General features: G+C 38.8%; 1 protein-coding gene across 1 annotated transcript in view; it reads left to right on the forward strand.

Moving 5' to 3' along the window:
• The window catches only part of LRP1B (LDL receptor related protein 1B), a 924,684-nt gene that overhangs the window by 284,601 nt on the left and 622,525 nt on the right, over window positions 1–17,558 (forward strand). Inside the window, exon 19 of the mRNA XM_059704885.1 lies at window positions 2,502–2,747. Within this exon, the coding sequence (XP_059560868.1) occupies window positions 2,502–2,747 (246 nt within the window). The remainder of the gene's footprint in view (window positions 1–2,501; window positions 2,748–17,558) is intronic.

Below are 17,558 nucleotides of genomic sequence, written 5' to 3' on the forward strand. Positions count from 1 at the left end.
GTGATAGATTTACATCTAAAAAACATAAAAAAAGGTGTAGAGAAAGTAGTATTTGTAATTGCAAGGTTTCTAAAGTCACCACTCTAAGAGGAGGTCCAGGGACCTGTGCTTATCACCAGGTTTTGGCTGGAACAAAGAGTAAATTCTGTCAAGGTGGAGCTTTTACAGGCAGGCACTTTAAGGGGGGTGAGGGGCTTTGGGGGGGGGGGGCGGACTCATTCTAGGAATGCCGCCTGCCTTGAGCTGTTAGAAACTTTTCCTGTATTTGTTGAATCTCTTATTGGGTGGAACAGTGCAGGCAGGAGTGGATAATGAAATTATTTGTGCCTAGAGTTTGCCATTTTTATAGGTCAAGGTTGGGGACCAGTTGACAAGAGAGCTCAGAGGAACGTGACTAGAGTTTGGTGAATAGGAGTCTTTGTCAGATACTTTTTTTTTTTTTAATGACAGGTATAGGGTTAAGGAAGAACGGACAAGGGACTAGCCATACAAATATTAGCATTAAGTTCCCCTATTTAGTTTTAGATTTCAATGTGAATTTTTTTTGTTTATCCTAAATCTGTGACTTAATTCCTCATAGAGTGTCAGCAAGAGGCACTTCAGTACTAAGAAAACAGCCATATTTGAAATAAGCTGAAAACATTGTAATTTTTTAAACAAATACATTTTTATTGATTTCAGAGAAGAAAGGAGAGGGAGAGAGAGATAGAAACATCAATAATGAGAGAGAATCATTGATTGGCTGCCTCCTGCATGCCCCACACTGGGGACTGAGCCCACAGCTCAGGCATGTGCCCTGACCTGGAATTGAACCCTGACCTCAATGCTCAACCAGTGAGCTATGCCAGCAGGGCTGTAGCATTTTTTCCCACCTACTGGGTACAGTGACATTTCTTTGCAGTAATTCTATTGAAAAAGAATGTCAGATAGTAGGCAGGGGAGGTGGGGTGAGGAGGGCTTGTGCTTGGGGGACGGGGTGGCGGGGGAGAGGTCAATGGGGGAAAAAGACTCATGTAATACTTTAAACAATGAAGAATTAAAATGAAAAAATGTCAGTTGAACTAAAAGGGGGCAAATACTTTGAAATGACTGCTGTTTTGAAATTATTATCATTATGGGTGAATAGACAGATTTGGAGGAACCAAGAAATGAATTGTTTTTTTCCATAAAATAATGCCAAACTTGAATTGCATTCTTAAAGAAAATAGTTATTATCATTTTCTTTTCTTACTATTGTCACTTCTTATATGGTAACAATTGATACAAAGAAAAGTTGGCTCATATGGAAGTTTAACAAGCGTGGAAAATATTTTTTTAAAACCTTACATTTCAGCCTAATTTTAAACTGGATAAATTTCCATGGATGACAGGAAATATTTGAGGTATGTAAGTATATATAACTGCAATTTGCCAGTTATTGAACAACATTCTATTTTAGCTTGTCTCAAAATACAACTTCTAATTAAACAGCCTTTGAAAAGTATTCAAAACATTTTAAACCAAAAAAAAAATTTCTGTTGCCCTTCTTATTATTTATTGTTTTACAAGTAATGTGCTTGCAAATAATTAGCTGTTTTTTTTTCAAGGGATAAATATTCCAACTTGTAATTTTCCCAATTGGACAATTAGTTACTCAATTTTAAGACAGTTTGTGCCTTTGGACAATTTTAATTCAACAAATATTTTTAACTGCTTACTCCATGCTAGGGACTGTGCTAACTATTTCATATGCACTGGTAAACAGAGCACATATATTGTATACCCTCAGGGAGCCTGCAATTTTATGATGGAGTAGAATGATACATTAATATATCTAATGTAATTAGATGTTATAAATGCTGTAAAATAATAGTCTCCTTCTTTATAAACCAGTTATATTATTCATGCAGTCAATACTAGTTGCTCATTTTTCAGCCAGATTATAATGGCAAATATATATATCATACAGTTTACCTAAATTAAAAATAAATGGCTGCAGCCTGTAAAGGGGAAACTAATCCATTCTGCATTATCATTATAAATCAGACTATAGATGCAGAAAAAGATATATGGATGTTATGCATATGCATGCATATGCCTGTTTACTTATAAACATCAAGATAAATCAAATGTTCAGATCATCAATGTATGTATATGCATCCCTTTTGGAAGACCTCAACAACTGATTTTGTGTAACTGATAAAAGGCTCACCACAATTACTCTACTAATAATAAAAATAATGCACCCATTTACCTCTGTGGGTACAACCAAGTATACTCCAAAGTTTTACTGGAAATGAAAATCTTTCATACTCAATTCCTATCATACAGAGTTACATTGGGTCATTGGATGAATTATTTCACCGTTCCTAGCCCAACTCCTGAAAAAGAAATCTGAAAAGAATGTCTTCTATTTATTATATTCTCTCTCTAAGTTCAGCCTCAGGGAATTGAGTTCAATGATTAGTATTTAATTGATCAAAACAACTGATAATGCCCTAAAATCTCTTCTCCTTTTATAGACGAATGTTCTCTGAACAATGGAGGCTGTAGCAACCACTGTTCGGTTGTTCCTGGAAGAGGAATTGTCTGCTCCTGCCCTGAAGGACTTCAGCTCCACAAAGACAATAAAACGTGTGAGATTGTGGATTATTGTAGCAATCACCTGAAGTGCAGTCAAGTGTGTGAGCAGCACAAGCACACGGTCAAGTGCTCATGTTATGAAGGGTGGAAGCTGGATGTAGACGGTGAAAGTTGCACAAGTATTGGTAAGTAGATGTGTGTTTTGCTATATTTAACAATAGCAAGTGCTTTTTTGTTTCTGTCTATTGTGTATCTTTCTATATTTAAAAACAGAACTTAAGAAAAAAATCTAAAGACACCTTCAGAAAATTAGCTAAAGGTTCATTTAATTTTAGGTAAGGCATAAGTAGAATCTTCTGGACAGGAAATGTTACAATAATCCTTACAATTCATCCGATTATTTCTCCCTCAGATACTGTTTTTTATCATCAACCCCCCCTGGGAACTTACTTTTGTATGCTCCAAAGCTTTTACTTTTATTTCTCTTTACATTCTTTTTAGAATCTAAAGTCTGGTCCTTTCCCACACTCCTAACTCTATTCCTAGCACTCCTGAAAACAGCTCCTTGTTCTGGCTGTTTTCATCTTGTAACTCCCATTCGAAACACTGTGCTGATTCTCTAGGTCAGTGGTCGGCAAACTGCAGCTCAGCAAACCACGGCTCACGAGGCACATGCGGCTCTTTGGCCCCTTGAGTGTGGCTCTTCCACAAAATACCAGCTCTTCCATAAAATACCAACTTCTGTGCATGGGCCACGAAGTTTCAATTGCACTGTACATGTGCGCCCACATGTGGTATTTTGTAGAAGACCCACACTCAAGGGGACAAAGAGCCTCATGTGGCTCATGAGCCATGGTTTGCCGACCATGGCTCTAGGTCATATTTCACAGTGGGAAAAGCATACGAAGGCTGTGGAGTTCAGCATTTGGATTCTAATCCTGCAGCTAGCATTCATTATGTATGTGACTCCAGACAGGTTACATAAAACTCCTTGAGCCTCTGTTTTCTCATCTTCTAAATACCAATGCCCATTATAACAATGTCTCCCCTATAGCATGTTGCAAGAATAGCAGGGAATACTTGTTACTGTGCCCCACACCCATTAGGTGCTTAATGAATGATGGTGTCCCACTGTCTTTCCAGATTTGTAGTCTGTATCTGCAGGACACTTAGTGGTCCATGACTAGAATTGAAGGGGTCCATGAACTTTGTTGGGAAAAATATCACACCTTTATTTTATTTACCCTCTCACTGAAAGTTAACATTTCTTCCAATTGTGAATATATGACACAGACCAATTACTATCAGCAACTCTGACTCTATTGCCAATAGAAGTAATAGACATATTTATATCATGTTAAAGTTTCTGTATCTCAAAATGTCACTTATATTCAAGCTTTGAAAACTACAACTACTTCAATAATAGGAATCATTAGACCCACTGCGGATGGCTGTTTGCAGGCTGGCCACAGCCCCTTTAGGGTGGGGGTCCCTGCTGGGATGCCTGGCCAGCCTGGGTGAGGGGCTGATGGCTGTTTGCAGGTTGGCCAAGCCCCCCAGTGAGGACCCTCACACTGTGAGGGTGTGTCCAGCCTGTTTGAGGGGCTGATGGCTATTTGCAGGCTGGCCACGGTCCCCAGCCACCAAAGCTCTTAGTGGAGGCTGGCTGGAAGCAGGTATCTGGGATTTATTTAGCTTCTATAATTGAAACTTTATTGCCTTTTGTGGAGGCCACAGTCGGCCAGGCAGGTGGGAAGCTTGGCTTCCTCCATCATTGGGGCAACCAAGCCTCCTGTTTGCTCCAGCTCTGTGGCTGCTGGCCACCATCTTGGTTGGGTTAATTTGCATATAGTCAGTCTGATTGGCTGGTGGGCATGGCTTGGGTATAGCAAAGGTATGGTCAATTAGCATATTTGTCTTTTATTAGTGTAGATATATAATTTATATTTTTACTCTATTGTAGTTTATTTATTTCCACCACATCAGAAGTTACTTCCTCCACTGAAGTCTTGAGCCCTTGAAAGTCATCCATCGGGGCTGGAATCAACTTTTTCTAAACTACTATTAGTGTTGATATTTTCTCCTTTTCCCATGAATTACTAAGGTTCTTAATGGCATCTAGATTGGTGACTTCTTTCCAGAAGGTTTTCAATTTACTTTACCCAGATCCATCAGATGATTCACAGTTGATGGCAGGTATAGCCTTACAAAATGTATTTCTGAAATAATATGCTTTAAAGTAAAAATTACTCTTTCATTCATGGGCTGCAGAATGGATATTGTTAGCAAGCATGAAAACAACATCAATCTCATTGTACATCTCCATCAGAGCTCCTCAGTGACCAGGTGCATGTTTAAGGAGCAGTACTATTTTATAAGGAATCATTTTTTCCAGAGCAGTAGGTCTCAACAGTGGGCTTAAAATATTCAGTAAACCATGGTAAACAGATGTGCTGTCATCCAGGCTTTGTTGTTTTATTTATAGAACACAGGTTGAGTTGATTTACCATTGTTCTTAAGGGCCTTAGGTTTTTGAAATGGTAAATGTGAATTGGCTTCAACTTTAAGTCACCAGCTGCATTAGCCCTTAACAAGAGAGTCAGCTGATCCTTTGAAACTTTAAAGCCAGGGGCTGACTTTTCTCTAACTATGAAAGTCATAAATGGCATCTTCTTCCAAAATAAGGCTGTTTCATCTACATTGAAAACCTGTGGCTTAAGGTAGCCACCTCCATTAATTACCTCAGCCAGATCTTCTGGATAACTTTCTACATCTTCTATATCAGCATTTGCTGCTTTAACTTTGCACCTTAGATTATGGAGACAGCTTCTTTCTTTAAACTTTATCAGCCAGCCAAGCTTTAAACTTTTCTTCTGCAGCTTCCTCAATTGAAGGTTTTGCTTAGGGGTATTATGGCTGGTTTGATCTTCCATCCAGACCACCAAATGTTGTTGTTTTTTATATGTCCTATATAATAAAAGGTAATATGCAAATTACCTCACGCCCTCACAAGATGGCTGCCTACGACCAGGCCAGCAGGGGTGTTAGTGAGGGACGACCAAACAACTGAACAAGCAGGCTGTGTGGGGTGAACAGGCTGGCAGGGGGGCAGTTGGGGGCAACCAGGCCACGAGGGGGACTGTTTGGGGTGATCAGGCTGGCGAGGGGGTGCATTTGGGGGTGACCAGGCTAGCAGGGGGGCAATCAGGGGTGATTAGGCTGGCAGGGGGGCAGTTAGGGGCAACCAGGCTGGCAGGGGGTGCAGTAAGGGGCAATCAGGCCACCAGGGGGGCCAGTTAGGGAAGACCAGGCAGGCAGGGAGGTGAACGATTAGGAACCAGCAGTCCAGGATTGTGAGAGGGATGTCCGACTGCCGGTTTAGGCCCGATCCCGGGGATCGGGGCACCCACCCCTGTGTATGAATTTTGTGCACCGAGTCTCTAGTATATATATAAGCACTAAGGCTGTTACTTATCATTGGTGTGTTCACTTTAGTAGCAATTCTAATTTTCTTCAAGAACTTTTCTTTTGCATTCACAATGTGGCTAACTGGTGCACAAGGCTTTTGGACTTTTTCTTGCCTCTGTTGCTAAGCTCAATCACTTCTAGCTGTTGATGTGAGAAATATTTGACTCTTTCTTCACTTGAACACTTACAGGCCATTTTAGGATTGATAATTGACTTAATTTTAATATTTTTGTGTTTCAGAGAATACATTGGCCCTAGGAGAGGGAGAGTGGTGCGAATGGCCAGTCGATGGAGTAGTTAGGAGACACACAACATTTATCCATTAAGTTGTCTGTTTTATATGAGTGCAAGTTCATGGTGCACCAAGACAATTACAGTAGTAACATGAAAGGTAATAGAACACAGATCACCATAACAATTATAATAATAATGAGACAGTTTGAAATATTGCAAGAATTAGCTAAATGTGACACAGAGACATGAAGTAAACAAATGATGTTGTAAAAATGATGCCAATAGTCTTGCTTAACTAAGTAGCATTTAACCTTCACTTTGTAAAAAAAAGAAAACACAGTACTGCAAAGCACAAAAATTGACTTGCCTATATTTTAAATTTTAAATATAATATGGGGCTTTTCTTACATGAAGAATGTAACCTGATGGTAATTTATCCCTTTCTGAAGCATATGGTGTACAAAATACCATTGTCAGCAATTATATTATTACAGATAATAGGTTTTATTAGGAATTGGAATTAAATTTTTATATAAAAAAAGATTTATTCTGTATTTCACTTCATTTTTTTTAAAAAGTTCTATCCCAGGTTCATAGTTCAATAAAAGTGAATAGACTATTAATTATAGAACTTTATAAATCAATTTATTTTTTTCTTGCTCTTCTATTTCTTACTTCCATAATTCTTAAGTTGAGTCCTGGTTTTCAAAATGTGTTTTTCCTATTGAATGCAACACCTGTGCTTATTCTCTTTGTTATTCAGAAATAAAGAGTAATATAACTCTTTATGCTTCAAATTAGAATAATGATGCCACATTATTTTTTTCCTTTTGAATTTTGCTCTTTTGTTCTTTCATGTTTTCTTCTCTAATTTTTTCTTCCTAAATTCTATACCATCTGTTTTTTTCTGAATTGCTGAAATTAATTCAAGTTTTTTCTAAGTTCAAATCCTAACAACTTATTAGTTAAATGTAATGATTTTCATAATTACTGCTTTTATGTTATCTCTCTATATATAAACCTAAGCGATCTTTACAAGCAAACAACCAGAACAACCGGAACAACTGGACAACTGGTGGGTAGCTATGACACACACTGACCCAGACCTTGCTGCTGAGGCCCTGACAGCCCAGAATCTGGTTCACCCACACCCTGGACCCAGACAGGAGGGAGGAGGGAGCCCGATTCCTCATGGAATCAGCTGTTGGTTAGCTTGCTGCTGGGGCCAACCTCCTGCAGTTCCCCCCACAGCAGGCAAGCCCCCACTATCGCCCCAATTGCCAGCCAAGCCGAGGGACCCACCTGTGTATGAATTTGTGCACTGGGCCACTAGTTTAGCTATAAATCTTACTTTTCTTATATATCCCAATACTTAATTTTATCAGTTCCTTACATCTTCCCTCTTTAATGCAAATACATATATTGTTAAACACTTTCTTCTAAAGTATTTGTTTCTTTGCTTTTTACTAGGCAGCTCCCTTGCAATATTGCAGCATGTTTCCAGTATCATTGGAAAGAACATTATAGCATTCCTTTTTGTTTTCTCTTATAATGACCACCTACTAGTACACTATGTCCGTTGCCCAAACCTTAATTCTCAGATGCCTCTTGGAGAACTCCTTCTCACTCTGAGGGCTTCTGTTATCACCTCAAGTCTGATTACTGTGGCATTTACATCAATAGCTATTATCTCCTTCTTACTGTCCAATTCATTTCACCAGATATAATCAAGTCAAATCAAATTAGTTGGCTAAAATGTACACTTTCTTTTTGCCCTCAATATTCCATAGTTATCTCAGTGGTTCCAATTTTCTTCTGGTCTTTAGGATCACAATCTCAATTATCCTTGACTTCTCCAGTTCTTTGTTCCCCTCTTTCTCCATATTTTAATCTTTTTCTGCAGAGTATCTCTTGGATTCAACCCTCTTTAAATTGAGTAGGATCAGTACCACAGTGGAGCCCAGAGATTCCTGTGTTGTAATGATGGCAGTCTTCTCTATTTGCTGTCATAATTTTATTTTTCCAGGTTATGAGAAGAAGAATATCGAAACTTAAAGGAATATAGTATTTTATTAAAGAGGCAGAGAGAAATCCAAATCTGGAAAATGAGAATTAAAGGAAAGCTGTCAGTAATATGGTTGAGAGTAAAATTTGAAAGAAAAAAATAATAAGCAGATGGTTACCTTTGTGAATAATCCTATATAATAAAAGCCTAATATGCTAAGTGTCTGGTTATCCATTCAACCAATCAAAGTGTAATATGCTAAGGATATACTAAGGCTGCTCAACCGCTCGTTATGTTGTGCAGTGACCACCAGGGGGCAGACACTCCAACTGGTTGATTAGCTTGCTGCTGGGGGTCTGATTGGGACTGAGCAAGATGGGCCAAGACACGCCCTGGAGCCTTCCTTCAGTCCCTCCCTGAATGCCAACCTCCCATGTCCCTCCCCAGCTCCGATTGTGCACCAGTGGGGTCCCTCAGCCTGGCCTGCATCCTCTCGCAATCCAGGACCCCTTGGGGGAAGTCAGAGAGCCAGTTGCAGCCCAATTACGTAGGCCAGGCTGAGGGACCCCACTGGTGCATGAATTTGTGCACCTGGCCTCTAGTAGAATATAAAGTGAGATTAGGAGAGTGAAACTGTGTGGGGGAATGTAATCTGGTCATCCACTCCTTTATTTATTTTAATAAAATGACACTTGAACATCGTCTGAATCCATGATTTTAAAGTAACTTTCTATCATTTATGAAAAGAAACACAAATTCTTCAGCCTGCTACTTAGGACCTTCTTTATTTCTGCTTATTTTATCTCTGCAACCTGATGTTTCATTATCTTCCACTCTGAGTTTCCACTCCAGGCATGCTATTACTGTTTCATCATTAGTAATGATAGTAATGTATAGGGGGCAATGGTGTATAAAGTACTTTCACAGATATCACTTTATTTTACCATCTCCTTCGTGTGCTCTGTTTGTTGTCATCTATGATCTTTCAGAATGACAATATTGTCTACATTCCCTTGGGAAATTTGAATTCTATACTCTATTCAAAACTCCCTCCTCTATGAATTATTTCTTAAAGTTAATTATTGTAATACTGTATTTCTAATACCTATCATTTATTAAACATCTGCAAACTCAACAATAGTGTGGTGAAGACCTAGGGAGGGGGAGGTGGAGGTGGGTGGAGATGAGCAAAGGAGGGGGGTGGGGGACATCTGCAATAGTGTTAACATTACAACTTGTTAATAATAAATAAAACTAAAGTGTGATGGGTAATTTATTTATCTATAGTAATAAAAGCATAATATGCTAATTAGAACAGACATCCTTCCAGATGACCATCTGGACAAAGCCAGGTCTGCAAGGGAAGCCCAGGTCCTGAGTGCCTGCCGGCGGCCGCAAGGAAGCCTGAGTCCCGGGTGCCAGGGAGAAGCCGGTGCGAGCACCCGGGGAAGGAAGACCTATTTTTGCATGAATTTTGTGCATTGGGCCTCTAGTCCTATAGAATAAAAGCCTAATATGCTAAGTGACCAGTTGGCCGTTCAATCAATCAAAGTGTCATATGCTAATGATATGTTAAGGCTGCTCAACTGCTCGCTATGACGTGCACTGACCACCAAGGGTCAGATGCTTTGACCTGTAGATTAACTTACTTCTGGGGTCTGGCCGATCAGGACTGAGCAAGATGGGCCGGACATGCCCTGCAGCACTCTTGCGGTCCCTCCCCGGCCCTGATCTTGCACTGGTGGGGTCCCATGGTCTAGCCTGTACCCTCTCATAATCCAGAACCCCTCGGGGGATGTTGGAGAGCTGGTTTTGGCCCCATGACAGAATGACCAGTCTCTATGATGTGCACTGACTACCAGGGTTCAGATGCTCAAAGCAGGAGCTTCCCCCTGGTGGTCAGTGCACTCCCACAGGGGGAGGGCCGCTCAGCCAGAAGCTGGGCTCATGGCTGGTGAGCGCAATGGTGGTGGCAGGAGCCTCTCCCTCCGGCCACTGGCAGGCACCTAGGACCCGCAGGGAGCAGGCCTAAGCCTTCAGTCAGACATCCCCCAAGGGCTCCCAGACTGTAAGAGGGTGCAGGCTGGGCTGAAAGACCCCCCTCCCAATTGTACAGATATTGTACACTGGGCCTCTAGTAACTTATAAGAAACTAATTGGATGCCCTAGCTGGTTTGGCTCAGTGGATAGAGTGTTGGCCTGCAGACTGAAGGGTCCAGGGTTCTATTCCGTTCAAAAGGGCACATACCTGGCTTGTGGGTTCGATCCCAAGGGGGTGTGTAGGAGGCAGCCAATCAGTGATTCTCTCTCACCATTGATGTTTCTATCTCTCCCTCTTCCTCTCTCATTCTAAAAATTAATACTAATAAAAATATTTTTTAAAAAGAAACTAATTGTATATATTTTTAAAATATATTTTATTTATTTTTTACAGAGAGGAAGGGAGAGGGATAGAGAGTTAGAAACATCAATGAGAGAGAAATATCGATCAGCTGCCTCTTGCACATCCCCTCCTGGGGATGTGCCCGTAACCAAGGTACATGCCCTTGACTGGAATCAAACCCAGGAACCTTCAGTCTGCAGGCCGATGCTCTATCCACTGAGCCAAACTGGTTAGGGCGCTAATTGGATATTATTACTGCAATTTGATACCTATGGGAACAGACACAGAAAGATTATGTCATTTACTCAGGACCTTGTGACTAAGAGATATTAGAGCAAAGTTATTTTTAAAATTTTATTATTTATTGATAATTTTTCTGTTAATATCACTACCTTTTCTTATTGATTTGTAGGAGTTAATTGTATGTTCTAAAATTTAGACATTTCAGATATCCTCTGTTATGCCCAGATTTCAAGATCCCCAAAAGCCCACCAGGGAGCCAGCCGAGTCCGATGCAAAAGCAAAGAGTCTTTATTCGAACTAGTTCGGCTCCCCGACCACACGCACCAATGCAACGGCAAGCCAAGTGGCAGAGAGAGGGCTAGCCCGGTGGGAAGAGGAGTTTTATAGGGGGGTGGAGTAAGGAGGGGAGAGAGGACTGTGGGCCCTGCCGATTCGCCAGGTGCAAGTTGGTATCTCGTTACACAGGATGTGGTCATATCTATGGCGTGCACGTCCCTTGATTGTCATTGGTTAGTTTAAAGAAATCCTGGGCGTGGCCAGCAGAGGCTTGGGCTTCTGGGAAGAAGCCTTGCCGAGCACATGGCTCTTCCCAAAAATGGAGGATTTGGGGCAAGATGGAGGGCATAGCCCTCGCCCTTTCATCCTCTCCATGTTTTAATTTAATTTTAGTCATGTTGACCTTTTTATGCTCTTTCTCTTTATCTTTCTGCTTCCCTCACTGACTTCGTCCTTTCCTTTTCTTTTCCCCATAATAATTTTTATCTCCTTCATATTTTATGTATTCTGGGCTAACTATTCAGTGAGTCTTATAATTAGTCATTCTCTCATTTATGTCATCACAAATATTTATTAAATGCAATTTAGCAAAAGGCAATGGGATATATCCTAGAAATGAAAAGTTTTTTGTTCAATCCTTTACCCAAATACCCCGTAAGTTCTCTCTCTCTCTCTCTCTCTCTCTCTCTCTCTCTCTCTCTCTCTCCCCACAAACAATCCAAATTCCAATTCTTACTTCTTACTACTTATTAACAGAAAGAATAGATGACTTTTTAAAAACTAGAAATATAAAGCAGAGCTATTGAGAAAAAAATATCCAGAAATTTCCAGGAAAATAATTAAGAGGAGAAAAACAAATAAACAAAAAAAGCTTGCAAGAAAAACTGATGGACAGCTGGTGACAAAATCTTATAAATTCATAGGTTTGAGTAATAGTTGAAAGCCTATCTTTCTCTAGATCCTGTCCTCTGTCTTTATGTATATCACACTTTAGTAATATTTAACTATCATTTATTCTCAATATAACTATATATAGGTGAAAGATTGGAAAAAAGGGAGTAATAATATATATATTGAGCCAGGGAAATGATAGATCACTTACAATTCATAAGTTTCTACTGTGTAAAAGAAATATAGCTAATGATAGGGAGAGAGAAATAAAAATAAATTATTAAATACAAAAACAAGAAAGTAAAACTCTTAAGTATCAGAAGATAAAACATTTTAACTACATATCACTTTTTATTGAATAGGTGTATATTTAATAAAGAATCAGGCTCTATTCCTATAGAATTGCTGGTTGTAGACTTATACTAACAATTCACCCTGAGAGCACTTTAGAGAGACTTTTTTTCGTAGATAAGTCATCTACTGCGTTTTTATTCTGTCTTGTAAAAATCATCATGAGAACCTGTAGTGGGACTTAAAGAAAATAGAATTATGTGTAGAGCACTACAGTCTTGTGAGTATTTTTTAAAGCTACTTGTGCTATACTACATTTATAAACATGAAATTCATCACCATAAAAAATGTAAATTGTAACCTCTTTGTTTTGTACATCTGTCATCTCATGATACGCTAAAGCAGAAAAATTTTAAGCCAGTTTTAAAGTAAAAGTGGAATGCGCTGGTTTGAGTTGTTAAGTTCAGTCATTTCTGAGACAGGAGCTAGTGTACTAGAAAAATTACCAGAAAACTATAAAAATGAATGACTACTTCATATTTTGCTGATATTCATTCTAAATTGAGTTTGCCTCCAAAGAACATAATATAATACATCAAAATTGGTATACAAGAGAAATTTCTTCATTGTGTTTTATTTCCAAATATTTTATACACAGTTTTATTTTTTTAAAGAAAAAACTATTGTAAGACTTGGAAATTTGAAATTCAGTCTTCATGTGAAATTTCCCACTAGCATATGAAATTACATATTGGGTTATTCATTACAACATTTTTATTCTCTCAAATAAAAAAAATAATTTAATAAACCAACATAAATCTTTTTAAAATATATATATTTTATTGATTTTTTTACAGAGAGGAAGGGAAAGAGATAGAGAGTTAGAAACATCAATGAATGAGAAACATTGATCAGCTGCCTCCTGTATGCCCTTTACTGGGGATGTGCCCACAACTAAGGTACATGCCCTTAACTGGAATCAAACCTGGGACCTTTCAGTCTGCAGGTCGATGCTCTATCCACTGAGCCAAACCAGTTACGACCCAACATAAATCTTAAAAGTAGTGAGGCATTGGAGAAGTTATCAAGATTCAGAGTTCAAATAATTTTTAATATTTATATATTTTTTTATTTTTAGTAACTGGTTTATTATAGTTATACAAATCAAGTAACATTTATCAAACAACTATATTCTCAACACAAAATGACTTAAATGCAAGAACTTGAAAGGCTTTGAACAGTTTTAGTAAAACACCCAACACGATGTTTTGACCACCATTCATTCTATTATGAAATCTTCCAAAAATATTTGAAACCAATAAATAATAATGTATTCACAATCACTATTTTAAAAATATTGAAATTTTGTTATTCATGATATAATCTCTTTTTTTGTGTGTCCATACTCACCCACATTTTGGCTGCTTCCCTGTGTTTGTTTCAGTGTATTTGGTAGAACTGTATGACTCCTGGAATTGGTAAAGTGGCCTTGTGTAATAGGTGTCCTGTAGGGCCCAGGTGCAGCAGCCTCCCCATTCACCTGAGCTGGGCGCACCAGGTATGCCCCTGTGTGGGCTGTGTGCACTATTCCGTTGTAGTTGAGTCTTGATTGCTGTTGGCGTCACTGGGAGAGATTTACCCCCAGGCCAATCAGCTGCACAGACCAGCTGTGACTACAGTGGAGGAGCTGCTGTGCAGGAGTGAACCCCATGAAGCAGGACCCGCTTCAGTGGGGCTTTGGTGCTTACTGAGTCTGCCCCACGAGTGTGTAGGTGGTAGGGATGTAATCCAGCCTTGTCTTAAACTGTCCACTGGTTGCACTGGCTCTGGGGCCTCCGGGAGGTGCAAAGTCAGCCACTGCCTGTGCTCTGCCTGAGGCTACCCAGTACGAGCTACAGAGTCATCTATAGATGGCTGCTACATGTGCTGAGCTTGGAGGTGTCCAGGAGAACCAAGGCCAGCTGCCACTAGTTCTGGGACCGGGGTCACTTAGCAAGAGGTAGGGGGTACGCAGAGGCCAGATGCCGTTCGTGTGAGAGATTTTAGGAAAGTTCAGTGCATGAGGCCAGAGAGGCCAATTGTATGGAAAAGCCATTGGAAACAGCTAGGATGGGCCCGCAAGTAGGGCGGAGAGGGGCCTCAGAGAATCAACAGGTTGGGGCAAACAATGTGAGCCAGGTTGATGGAGAGTCAGATATGGTGCCCACCTGTTAGCTCTGTTCGGGGGCGACCTCAGCAAAGGAACAGTGACCTCTGCCAGCACTTTTGTCTGGCAGAAAACAGCCCCTCCAGCCCTCACCCTGATGCCAGACAATTTATTTATTCCCCATATGTCCCTGGTCCCTTTCAAGTTGCTGCCCCAACACTGGAACTCAGAGGGAGTGGGTCCAAGTAAGCCTGTGCTAGGACCCTTTAAGGAAAACTGCTTTGACTCCAGCAGCCTGTGTCACTTACCCACAATCTCCGCTGGTTTTTACACCCAGAAGTTATGGGGACCTTTCCTTCAACTAGAACCCTGGCCTGGGGGGTCTTCACAAATATTTTAGAGCATGTATGACCAAAAATGTTATTTTATCTTAAAAACCGAGACAGCTAATAATTTTAGTGACTTTCCGTTATTTGCATCAGAGGCAAACGCAAAATCTAGCCCTTTACAATAGAATCCTATTTCAGTTGTAACAGACAAGTCAGTAATTTGTGATTCAAAAAAATATACTTTTGTGGTTGGGTGTGTGGGAAGAGATCAACCAAAGAACTCGTGTGCATGTATGCATAACCCATGTACACAGACAATAGGGTGGTAGAAGCCTGGGATGGTGGGGTGGGGGTGGCTATAAGTGGTCAATGGGAGAAAAAAAAGATGTATATAATATTTTAACAATAAAGATTTTTAAAATATATATTTTTTCTTGAATATGGCATACAAGTAAGAGCAATAAGTTATCTCTTAAATATTGTTATAGTAAAAATGAGTCCTCCTAAAGGGAAAAAACAGGTTTTACAGTATTTGTCATACTGAATTACCTTGCTCAGCATATATGTCATGCTTAAATAATTCTTGTTGTGTTTATGTTTCCAAAAGCTGGAAATTATAATTCCTTCTTTTATAGGTTTAATTTTTATTCTTAAGAATAACTAATCTTGCCGAAACCAGTTTGGCTCAGTGGATAGAGCGTCGGCCTGCGGACTGAAAGGTCCCAGGTTCGATTCCGGTCAAGGGCATGTACCTGGGTTGCGGGCATATCCCCAGTAGGAGATGTGCAGGAGGCAGCTGATCAATGTTTCTCTCTCATCGATGTTTCTAACTATCTCTCTCCCTTCCTCTCTGTAAAAAATCAATAAAGTATATTAAAAAAAAGAATAACTAATCTTAATAGGAAATATATATACCAATGCTTAAAACTTGTACCAATGCAGAATAAAGTGAAAATTTGTTTTGTTTCCACTCCTGAATCCCAGTACCAGTTACCATGGCAGAAATAAGAGCATTCCTTCATCAGTCCTTTAATAATTATTCTGATTTACTTTAAATAGGTTTAGAAAAATCTTTTATTTTTTAACTTAAATGTTAGTGTAGTATGTGCACTGTTTGGATATTGCTGTTTTATACTTACAAAGTATTGGTAAGTATTTCATGGTAGCACACATGTAGCAATCACATTAGTGTCTGTGGCCAATAATATTGCACTGTATGACCGTACCATATGTTATTTATCCTGATACCTATTGATGAAAATTTATGCTTTTAATCTTTTGCTATTACAAATATTGCAAAGAATTTCCTTGCTTATCTGCCACATATACTGTATATAAAACTTTATCGTTATAATGAATTTCTGACAAATGGACTGACTTGGTCAAGGTCAAGGGAGATAGATAGATAGATTTTTTTATGGTTGTCCAGTGGTTCTCCATATATATTATAATATTTTATAGTTCCATTATCATTATGTCAGAGTGTCTTTTGTCTACACTTTAATCGATACAGTGTCTTATCAAACATTTTCATTATTTTAAAATCAATTTATTATTTTATGTGAGAAATTGAACACTTTTACAATGTAAAAGTTGTTTATATTTTTCTTTTTATGAATTGTTTGTTCAATACCCTTTACCTTTTATTTACTTGAGTATTTTCTTCTTGTCAATTTATAGGAGCTCATGTGTAATAGAGAATCTAGTCCTTTATTATATTGTAGATATTTAATCCAGTTTGCCTTTTGACATTTTTCACATTGTTTTTGTCCTGTAATTTTTTAAACATACATTAAACATCGTTATTGACTTGTGTCAAAGTCAGACAGGCCTTCCTCATTCTGGAGTTCTAAAAATACGTTTCTTCTTTACCACTAACACTTTCATAGTTTCATTTACTACATCAAAATTTTAAGCCATCGGGAAATTATTTTTTTGTGTTAAGTCAGAAAATTTTCCAACTTAATTTCTTCTCCAGGTTCCCTAAAGCTATCCTATTTCTCAGCCTTATAGTCAGTTATGAATCAGTACCAAAGTATTTTTCTGTTGAAACAATCATATATTTTAATACCAGTTGAAGTAAGTCACTATTATATATCTATCCTGAAATTCTTCTGGTGAGTGATACTTTTTTAACATAATCTTTAGAATTATCTAGTATTATTTTAAAGAATGGTTGTTGCAATTATTTTTCGCCACAGAAAATTTATAAATTAATTTAGACAGAAGCAAGATCTTTGGGATGTTGTTTTCAATCTAACAATACTATATACCTTTCCAGATTTAATGTCTTATTTCTTTCATTAGTGTTTTAAAATGTCTTCATATAATCTTTTTTATATTTCTTAATAATTTTATTCCTGGATCCCCTGTCTTTTGTTGTTGTTGTCGTTAATGTATATTTGTTATCTTCTATTTTGTCTTTTCTGAAGCTATTGTATGGAGGGAGGTTAGTGATTTTGTCTAAAAATCTGTAATCAAGCCCTTTCTCCATCCCTTGTTGCTGGCATCCATTGTTCTGCTTTCTGTCTCTGTTGTTTTGCCTTTTATCAGAATGTCATAGAAATGGAATCATATAGGATGTAGACTTTTGAGCCTATTTTTTTCATTTAATATACTGCATGCCTGTTTGTTTCTTCATTCAGACGCTCCTCCTAGGTCTTAACAGTGCTCTGAGGGGGTCCTGAGACCAGGTTGTTACTCCCATCTTCCTTTTTCAAAGAGTGATTG

Source organism: Myotis daubentonii, chromosome 7, assembly GCF_963259705.1.
Source record: "Myotis daubentonii chromosome 7, mMyoDau2.1, whole genome shotgun sequence".
Lineage (NCBI taxonomy): Eukaryota > Metazoa > Chordata > Mammalia > Chiroptera > Vespertilionidae > Myotis > Myotis daubentonii.